The sequence below is a fragment of the Merops nubicus genome, unplaced genomic scaffold, assembly GCF_000691845.1.
Source record: "Merops nubicus isolate BGI_N331 unplaced genomic scaffold, ASM69184v1 scaffold6012, whole genome shotgun sequence".
In the NCBI taxonomy this organism is placed as follows: domain Eukaryota; kingdom Metazoa; phylum Chordata; class Aves; order Coraciiformes; family Meropidae; genus Merops; species Merops nubicus.
This window is the reverse complement of record NW_008592746.1, coordinates 30,936-41,102: the sequence shown is the minus strand read 5'-3', so window position 1 is coordinate 41,102 and position 10,167 is coordinate 30,936. Positions and strand designations below refer to the sequence as shown.

Sequence of the window (10,167 nt, the reverse complement as noted above, 5' to 3'; positions counted from 1 at the left end):
GGCTCTGATAAACCATCCGCTTCAACAACTGGTTCCCTGGACCACCAGCTCTCACTGCACAAGATCCCTTCTTCCCTGGGCAGCCCTCCCTTCTCTCTGCCACATCCATGAGGTCTCAGGTTAATAAAGTATTCACAGAGATGGCTTGCACCCAGTAGGTTAGTTTCTAGCTGATAATAACTAGCTCTGCACAGCTGAAATGTGAAGACCAGCTGGGCAATTTTATGGTCCCAAGTAGTGACATGATGAGTGTGGCTCCCATTTCATTATGACCCTAAAGGCTCATCAACAAAATAGTCCTTTCCTGGGCAGCTAGACAATCAGCAGTGACAGAGAACTCCTCTTCATTTTTTATAAGATGAACTTCAGACTTAGAAAGTGTCACACACTAAACTTGAATCTTGTATCGCTCCACAGCCTGGCCTGTATTCCCTCCACTGGAGGACCTGCATTTCCACACCTCTCCTGTTACATGGCCCTGTGGCACACAGCCTCACAGTTAGGGAGGAAAACAGACCTATCGGAGCAGGAATACAGATTTCTTTCGGGGGGGGGGGGGGGAAAAACCGGGCGCAGTTTTCTTTGGGGGGGGGGGGGGAAAAACAGGTAGCTCCTCCCTTCCCCCAGCGCAGTGACAAGTCACACTGGGATCTTAAGGTGGGCAGGGAAACCCTCCAGTCTCAATGGGAAAAGGCAGGGGCTGAGGCTGCCAGCAGATCAAAGCAGTTTACAGAAGTCTAGGTGGCACAGAAATGCTAGAAAGGGATTAATTTCTTTCAAACAAGACTGAGGATTTACCAAATTAGCGGAATTTTTTTTTAAAAAAGTTCATTAAGCAAATAGTAACTCAGGGGAATTCCTTTCCAACTGAAACCAAGGCAAGTTTACATAGATTCTAAAGACAACTATCCAAGCAGGTGGATAAAAGAACTTTAAGCATCACCGCACAGACAACTGTCACCACCCTCAGGGAAGTCCCCAAGATGGCACATTGAGAGAAGATTGAGAGGAATTATCATGTTTGACTGATTTTCTGGGCAACCCATAGATTTGGCACCTTCAGAGACATTTACCTAGATGAGCTCTTGGTTTGAACCAAGCCAATCATTTGTTCTGTCAATCTAGCAGAATACAAGGTCTCCATTTCACTTCCCTCCTTCACTGGCTCACCAAGGAGGACCTAAACCACAAGCAGTTACAGCTCAAGCTGAAAATACAGTAGACATCAGGTACTAGTGTCAACTCAGCAGTGCTCAGAATTTGCAATCCACAGGTTGAACTCTTTAAGGAACAAGTAAGTGTGGAATATAAGTTTATTTGTGCTTCTTCAGTTGCCAGTAGGTCTGAATTAAGGTGATCTCCTTAGTTGTTCTGCTCCTGGAAAGAAGTACAGCTGTCTCTAACTGGACTTCAGCTTACTCTAGAATGTAACCATAAAAAAAAAAAAAAAAAAGGAAGAAACACTTTGATGAATAGCACGTAGCAATAATCTTGTATATTTAACTCCCAGTTACAGCTAAGAAATCACTACATGTAGGCTTTTGTGTTTGTGTGTTTTTTTTCTGTCATGAACAGCCTTTCAAAGACAAGACTTTTGAAGACTTTAAAACTTAAAATATTCATATTCACATGTGGGAAAGCTTAAATGTATTTCCAAGCACTGTAATAAGAGGTTAGAGAAAGCAAATGATCACAATTTACAGAGATACTACAGGTCATGAAACCTATCAAGTGAAAAGTATTATACAGAGACAGTTTGTCAGGTATAGCGACAGAATAAATGCACCAAGTTCAAAGATTTTTCTTCTCTTTATTTAAACACAAATACATTTACAGCATGCAGGTAAGTTAAAACTATATGGCGTCTTCCCCAAACCAATTGTTTTAATGCATCTTAAGTGTACTGAAGTTAAATCATATTCCACAGGTAGACTTGTCCTCATGTCAAATTTAGAGTTACACACAGTAGTGAGTCAGCATTTAAGTTATGTAAATAATTTAGTTGTTCACCAGAAATAAATATTATTTCACCAAGTTCCTAGTCTAAACCATCTTTTAAAAAATATGATCTAGCGGAACATAAAAATAATCACTCAGACTGCCAGTTGAAACAGCAGTGTTGAACATTCCCCACACAGACTGTTTTCATTTACAAAAAACAGTAATTGTCCTGCCTGGCTGACCCATGACAGCCAAACCAGAAAACAAAACAAAAGTTGGTTTGGTTTTTGTTTGTTTGTTTGTTTTTTACATTTTAAGAGGCAGTTCTTGGTAAACTCTGTAAGAAGTTTAAAATAAAAAATACAAAAAAAGGTGATGTACACTGAGCTAAAGGCTAGTTACCTTTTTTAACACAGCAATTTTCAGCACCAAAACCCATGACAATTATCTACAGGAATGAAACCCCCATTCACAGGCATGAGAAAAAAATCCTGCTTCATCTGAATGCATTTTAAATAAATTGGTTTTTGTTTTTGTGATTGCATACTAACAAATGAAGGTCAGAAAACCTGTAGTTAACGCTGTGAAAGATAACGGACAGTGCTGATTCTGTTATGAGAAAATTCATTCAAAATAGACTGCTGTTACTGCAATTCTTTCCTCAGCATGCTGTCTTTAATCATGCTCTAAAACACCTACAAGTTTGGAGTGTTTGGCAGCCTTAATGAAGAAAATAGTCTTAAAAGCTGAAAACTCCAAAACAGTGAGATTTCTGTCTGAAACACTCAACTTTTAAAAAAATCTAACTATTAAAAGTTCAGACTACTGTAGATATAGAAAAAAGTGGTTCAAGTTCTAAAATCTGACTGTTCTCCATCATAATATAAATATTTTGTCTATTTATAATATAAAAGTCGAAAGTGATTTGCTGTTGAACAGTCAGAGTCTCTACTGCTTTCACAATGACTGATGAATAGCCAGCAAAAAACTCAAGCCAGCACACAAAGTGGTACCACCCAGGTGTAGAAAGCTCCCCAAATTCTGTCCGCAATATTAAGGTCCTTTTTTCTCAAAGACCTGGTAACCAATTTCTAACTAAAAGAAGGCTGTTCAAGTTACAGTGGCTAAACCCAATGAATAAGTTAGGAAAATTTTACTATAAAACTTTAAAATCCAGATTAGGCTTGGTGGGAGTATTTGAGCTCAAAACAAAACAACCCCCCCAAAAAACAACCCATGTTTCATTTTGTTAGCCACTTTACAGGACTTTATTGCAAAGAGAAGAAAAATATTCAACAACTACTACTTTGGATATTTCATATACCTACTTACAAATGGATTACAAATACAATTCAGGGTAGCACTTCATTTTCCTTTAACACGTGTGCCTGGGATTTCCAGATACATCAGTTTTAAAAACTCACATCGGTATTAGTGTATCTGAATTCATTGGCCAGGTGCTGAAAAATTTTTTAATTGGAAGTTAAAATTGTAGCAAAAAAAATTCCAGTACTCTGTTTGTAGTGGAATATCAAGTTAATTTTAGATTGTGTTCATTTCACTATTATAAAATAGCAAAACTGAACATCACAGATACAGACAAATGGACAGACAGGCTCATCAGAATGAAGCAGAATGTTTTCACTCCACCAGACTGTACTGTGTGTAATATCGGAAACAGGACAGATGGGATAACCCGCTGCCAAAGTCTTTTTTGTAAACTTAGGTTTGCTCCTATTACTGTACAATAAGTAACTCTAAGCCACCCGTTAAACGGGCAGTTCCTCGGAAGCAGCTCACAGCCACGCTCGCCCCGAGCTCCCGCTGGCGGTGTGGGTCTCCCACGCACAGCCGGGCTCGCCCCCAGGGCAGACTGCAGAGAGCCCTGCTGAGGCAGGGGGACTTTAGTGTTATGCCAGTGACAAAAACAAAAGTATATTTAAACACTGTTGCACATTCCCTAAGACAATAAGATGTACACAAATTAAGCTAGAAAATTTGAACTAAGATTTTCTCAACGTACATTCAGCTTGGCACAGTGCAGACTAAATTTAAGACATGAAAGACAAACTGTGTAATGAGCAGAGCTACACTTTAAGTAACATGTCATTCTTCAAGACGCCAAAATTGCACTCTAGGTTGGTTTTTGTTTTTTTTTTTTTTTTTTGGGGGGGAGAATCAGTTAGAATTTGTAGAAGGGGAAAGAGCTGTACAGGCCAGGTATAATTTATACATTTTGAAAAAATAATCCTACAGTCCCCAAAGGGAGATATTATTGTCATGGAATGACTCCCTCTACACAATATCCAATCCTCCTCACACAGCATTCACTTCTCAGCAACTGTAAATAAGAAAAATAACAGTTAAGTGCTTGCACTTCATAAGCCAAAAAAGCCAAGTTATTTACATTTACAGTAGACTGTACACACGATTTACATAGCTTTTAAAAGGTGATTTCTTAGACCACTCAGATACGGGCTAATAAAGCATCTACTTTACAACAAGAAACTACACAACACAGAGCATTTAAGCAAAGCTGTCTGTTACCAACAAATTTACAGCACCACAAACTGACCGAGTATCCAATCTTGATTGACTTAATGGAGTAAACACTACAAACAACCAGTTATAACCCAGCTCCATTTCCCATGACTGTTGCTACTTTTGCAGGCCAGTGAGAACTGCCCGGACACCACCTACCAGCTGCTGCAAAGCTTTGACTTTGCTATTTTGGGAAGAGGAAATTGTAATGAAGAGATCATTTGGCATTAATCATCCTGAAAATAAGTGATTTGCATTGGGAAATAATTTAACCATCTCTGTATTTACTTAATGTTTCCAGAATAGTTAAATGGTGGTCTCCAAATGTAAAACACTACATCATGTTCCTACTGCACCAGAAGTTCTTATCTAACTAGAAGTTCAGATACTTGGTATCTTATTAATCCTCAAAAACATGTGACAGACATTACTACAGAAAAAAAAAAATTTACACTGGCTACTCATGTATTCAGAAGCTCAGAACAAATTTATATTTAACTAAATAAACTTCACAAAGAGTTTTGTTCCTTTACTTCAGTAAGGGACAAAGTCTTCCAAAAATAAGATAGAAACTTATTATAAGTTACAGTCAATGTCCTGCCTTTAAGTGCTAAACAATAGGTAACATGTTGACATTAAAAGAACTACATGAAAGCTTTACAGCTGCTTAAGGGATTCTATCAGCATGTTACAGAGAGTTTTTTTGGTTTGCTAAAAAGGTGTTCTTCTAGCCAACATCTAGCAATTTTCCACTACTGCTTTGTGAGTTATCTACACATAGTCCAAAAGTCAAAATGCTAAGACTCCTATTGAAATTTTCCAGGACAAACGGTGAAAGCTCTTCTCCAGAGCAAGCCCAAAATTTAGTTATTTATTGTTGATTATATCAACTATCTTAAGTACTCTTAAAGAAGTATGAGACTATAGGGTCTCCTCAGTTGGAATTCTAGGTAACATCAGAGCATGTGCAAACTCATGCTGAAGTAGGCACCTAAAAGATTTTGATCAATCATACTTTGAAATGTCTCTGCATTGTACAGCAGAGCTAGGTGGCCTCCGTAGTCAATCTGGAGCTATCTGGAGATTAATTTCACCATATCAACATGGCCAAGATTCCACAAACTGCCAGCTCCCTCATCAGTCAAGGTAAATGTTATTCAAGGTTATTAAAGTACATATCACATCAACCTCTTAGTAAATAAGAGATTCTACTGAACAGAACCAGGCACCCTAACTAGTACTACAGCCTGATTTTCTCTAAGTTGCAAAGAAAGCTTTTAAAAGTCAGTCAGCTAATAAAAAGAAACAAATGGAAACAAGATTAACATAAGCTGCTCTGAAGCCCTTCAGAAGGGAAGCACCCAGGATTCAAGTACCACACAACCATTTTAGGAGTGTTTTCAAACTGAAGATGCAGATAACCCTAAGGGAACAGCCAGAAGGCATTTATACAAATGCTGAAAAATGAAGATGGCAGACAATGCAGCAAAGCATTATCAGGAGGTGACCAACAGACCAACTGTAATGCAGGCATTAATTACAAAGAGATGTAATTCTGTAAGCAACTTCAGCATGTTAAGTACCAGACTGTGTAATTACTTAGCACATCAGAGGCATTTTCAAGTAAGTGCACATTGATTTCAATTACTTTAACCGTATTTTAAGAGGGCTAACATTTTAAATTTACCACACAAAAACATGAATTTCTCTGCTAAATGCTTCCAAATTACTGATTCGTGAAGCATTGCACAAACATAGTAAGAACAGCAAATAGCTAATGTATGAGAATAGGGTCATTTTGTTTCACCACTGAACGTTTTCTGAAGAAAAACGTATTTTAAAAGATACTAGCAAGGCCAAAAGAATTTAAAGTGCCTACTCCTCTCCCAAACAGCACCTATTAGCTGTAACTGGTGACTATCACCAGCTGACTGTTTTCACATTGTGTTCTACTCCTGCAGAACAATCCCAGAACTACATTTTACAACAAACTAGTTTTATAACAAAAGCAGCAGCCATGTTAGTCAGATGTACACATATACTAATCCTCTGACTACAAAATTCTGTAAAGAAAAGTTAACTTGCGTGATTTTATGCTACAGAATGAACTGTTATAAAACTAATGCAAAGTGGTTTAATCACACATTTTAAAAAATCCCACAAGACTAACTCACACTTTGTCTTGCCGTCCTCCACCTCCACGCAGTGCAACTGGCTGGCTGTTTTGAGTGAACGCACCTCCACCACGAATTGCACTTGGATGAGTTGGAGAAGCTGCTGGATGCTGGCCAGGACGGATAGGTTTAGCTGCATGAATAGAAACATGACTTACAAGTATGCACACCACAATTTTACCTTTGATTATTCAAATTTCCAAATGCTTTATTTTAGAATATCCCAAATGTAATAATCAAAACTGAACACACTTTGAATAAGAAAACAAGTTTAGGAGATCGTATTTTAAGAATCCAACAAATTAGTGTCAACTATAACAAGCCCTGAAAAACAGACAAGGTTTTGCTTTTTTGTCAGAATTCTGTCAGAATTAAACCTAGCACAGCTTCTGATAACGCTAATCACCATATGTTATCTGCCCCACCTAATGTATTTCCAGGTGAATGTCTTTTTTCTTGGCAGTAAGAACTCAAATAAAATGTATCACTAGATAGTTTCACAAGGGTTCTGTTCCTGTAAGGTATCATTATACCCTGCTGTATTTCCCACATCTCCTTGATTGATAAGGCACTGGTTACTCTGCTCTGCAAGTGGTTTTGGATACCAATCACTCCACAGGTAACACTGCTTCAACTTCTTAACACAACGCAAAAATAAAATTTGCTCTGTTACGGCCTTCAAGAACAGCAGTTGCAACACGCCGCATACATTTGATGTGTAAACTGTATTTTCGGTCATTTCTCCATTAGCCCTCACAGTACATGCACAATGGTATGACTTCACAAAGTCCCATAATATTGAATGGAAGCATTTGAAGTTTCAGCAGGTGAAAGGGGGGGTATAAAGTACCCATTGGCAGCAACTGCACCAGAGAATCACTCTTCAATTTCTACCTTATAGGAAGCTGATTTCCAGTAAGACATGATTAGTTCATCTAGACATTTAAGAATAAGAGGTCCTATACCTGTGGCAAACTCACTAGAGAATTCTGTTGTTGTGGAAATCACTTGAGATAGAGATAAGACAGGAAAGTACCTGTCTTCAAGCCATCACTTAAAGCAACCAAGAAAAAAAAAAAAAAAATTTCATTTTGCAACAACTTGTTGCAGACCTACAGAATATGAGCAAAGTTTAACCACAATGCTCTTCTCAGTTGCATTAGCATTTAAGAAAAATATATGGATTACTGAAGTCCTGGCATGGGATTGCAAAAATGCTGGAACACAGTTACTTCAACAATAACATCATGTCCACAGTTAAGTCCTCCACAGGTCACACCCTCCTGGCCCACAGCACTTGACAGCACAAAGGCAGGTGGAGGACCATGGGAAGACAAGCTGACTGCCTTCCCAGCACACCACAAGGAGCACTACTAGTTACCATGGATTTCTGGGTTTTCCATTCCTCTCCCCCAGGGAGGGCTACAGACTACTATGTTTCAGAACAAAGAACCAAAAAGGTAATTGGGGATCTCAGGATATTGATTGTGGGTTTCTGTCTGTCCCTCTCCCCCACAAGATCAAGGGGCAGCAAGCCAACTTTTTTTGTGTTTAAGGTCACAGCTTATTCTCGCTCCTTGCTTTGGAATATCTACTTAGTCTGAGAAATGGAAATGAGAATGGTTTTACAGACTTAGGACTCACATTCAGTGTATAGTTTTGTTCTAGGCAACAGAGCACACATTCAGGCTAGAATTCTAGGTTGGTAAGCCTTTCCCACCACATACAAGAATCCAGCTACCCAGGAAGAGACCCATTTAAAATAAATAATAAAGAATCCCCCCAGTAAGCACCCACCACCACCCACCCTTACAATCTATTAACCAAAATATAACTCATGGTAGAAAATACATCATGTTCGCACATGCAGTTCCAACGAGGGCTGCAATATGCACATGTGCACAAAGGTTAAAAAAAAAGCCAGGAGACAGATAAAGCTTTAGGGGGGCAAGGGCTCTTTACGAACCGATCTGCGCAGAATGTCCTCTTCTGGCCATATTCTTGGATCTCACAGCTTCCTTTATACGATCCACCTCTTGCTGATACCGTTTGCGATCACGAGAAGCATTCTCTTTAGCCTCCTTCAGAGCCGACTCCAAAGCTTTAACTCTCTCAGCTGTAGCTCTGAGTCGCTTCTCCAGTTTAGGAAGTTCACAGCGAAGATCCGCGTTATCACGTACCAGCTACAAAACCAAAATCAATTGTTTTCTTGGTACCTCTCTTCACAGGGAAAGACAAGGAAACACCCTTGTGCTCCTAAACAGGCAAACTGGTGGGGCTTCTAGTAATTCTAATAGTTCATCACTAAGACTGGGCATTTGAAGATCAGTTCTTGTGGAAGAACGTGTTACCCAACATGGCCACTTATAGTCTCCATTCTGCTTCAGAGACAGGCAAGCACCCCCTAGACTAATATACTAACAACAAACACAAATTTAAACTGAAGAAGATCCAAGTCAAACAGCTATTTTGTTGCATACCCACATGTACTTCAAGTAACAATTTTACAGGAAAACTTTAGTCTATTGTTTTATATCAAGAGACACACTCAAGATGCAGAAATATTTCATTACAGAACAGTTACTTTATGACCAACATACAGTCAGTCACTTCTATAATCATGTATCTTAAGTAGTTTGTTTTTAATTACAACTTGAAATTAAGCTTGACTGTACCTGCTTGTGAACCTTTGTAAGCTGTTCAAGATTATTCTCAAGGAAGGAAATCTTCTGTTTCTGTGCAGCACTGCCTCCTGTATCATCCGAGTCAATCTCGGCACTCTGCAGCAACAAAGGAGCAGGGAGGGAGAGAGAAGGCTGAGTACAAATCTGAACGTACATATTAAGATTGAGCTCAAATAATTACATCATATAAAGATCTATTCCTAATTTAGTTCTGAACTGAAATTAATGTAGCATTCTCAGAGACACCAAGTTTCAACAGAGCACCACATTACCTTTTTCACTCTAGTAGCCAGATCTTGAACAAACAGCTTCCGAAGATTGTGAAGAGTCTGAAGTTCTTTTGCCTACAGTTAAGACAAGAAATTTTTTTAAAAAGAACAATTAAACAAAACTCTGAAAAAAAAAAGGCAAGTATTGACATTTGCTTTGGAAAATATCCTATCTTACCACAGTCTCTTCCAAACCCTTTAAATCTTGCCTCGCTTGTTCCCGTCTATCCTGCATAACCCTAAAAAAGAATAAATTAATCCTGAAACATTGCAGCAAAATTGGAAATTTTCATGTTTTAAGAGACTAGAGTGATAAACACTACATGGTCCAAATGGAAAACATCTTTCAGCTGAAGTCCTCAATTAAGGACGTAACCAACAGATGACATCACACTCAAAAATCCAGGGGCTGCGTGTGTGGAAGTAGAGGAGTTGCAGGAGGAAAAATCAGGAAGTACATTTAATAGTGGAGGAATACAAAGAAGTGCATTCAGATGCACAAATTCTAAGTTTCTAGAATAGAAAAAGGAAGACTCTCCAAGTCAGGTTCAGGATGAA

At 38.7% G+C, this 10,167-nt stretch overlaps 1 protein-coding gene across 1 annotated transcript in view; it reads right to left on the bottom strand.

Annotated features, from left to right (window-relative positions):
- Nucleotides 1-3,905: 3,905 nt before the first annotated feature.
- KIF5B (kinesin family member 5B) overlaps nt 3,906-10,167 on the bottom strand; it is a gene marked incomplete at its 5' end in the record, with an annotated part of 28,144 nt that continues 21,882 nt past the window's right edge. The window contains 6 exons of the mRNA XM_008935231.1: nt 3,906-4,282; nt 6,657-6,789; nt 8,623-8,839; nt 9,332-9,436; nt 9,613-9,684; nt 9,788-9,848. Coding sequence (XP_008933479.1) covers nt 4,276-4,282; nt 6,657-6,789; nt 8,623-8,839; nt 9,332-9,436; nt 9,613-9,684; nt 9,788-9,848 — 595 coding nt within the window. The remainder of the gene's footprint in view (nt 4,283-6,656; nt 6,790-8,622; nt 8,840-9,331; nt 9,437-9,612; nt 9,685-9,787; nt 9,849-10,167) is intronic.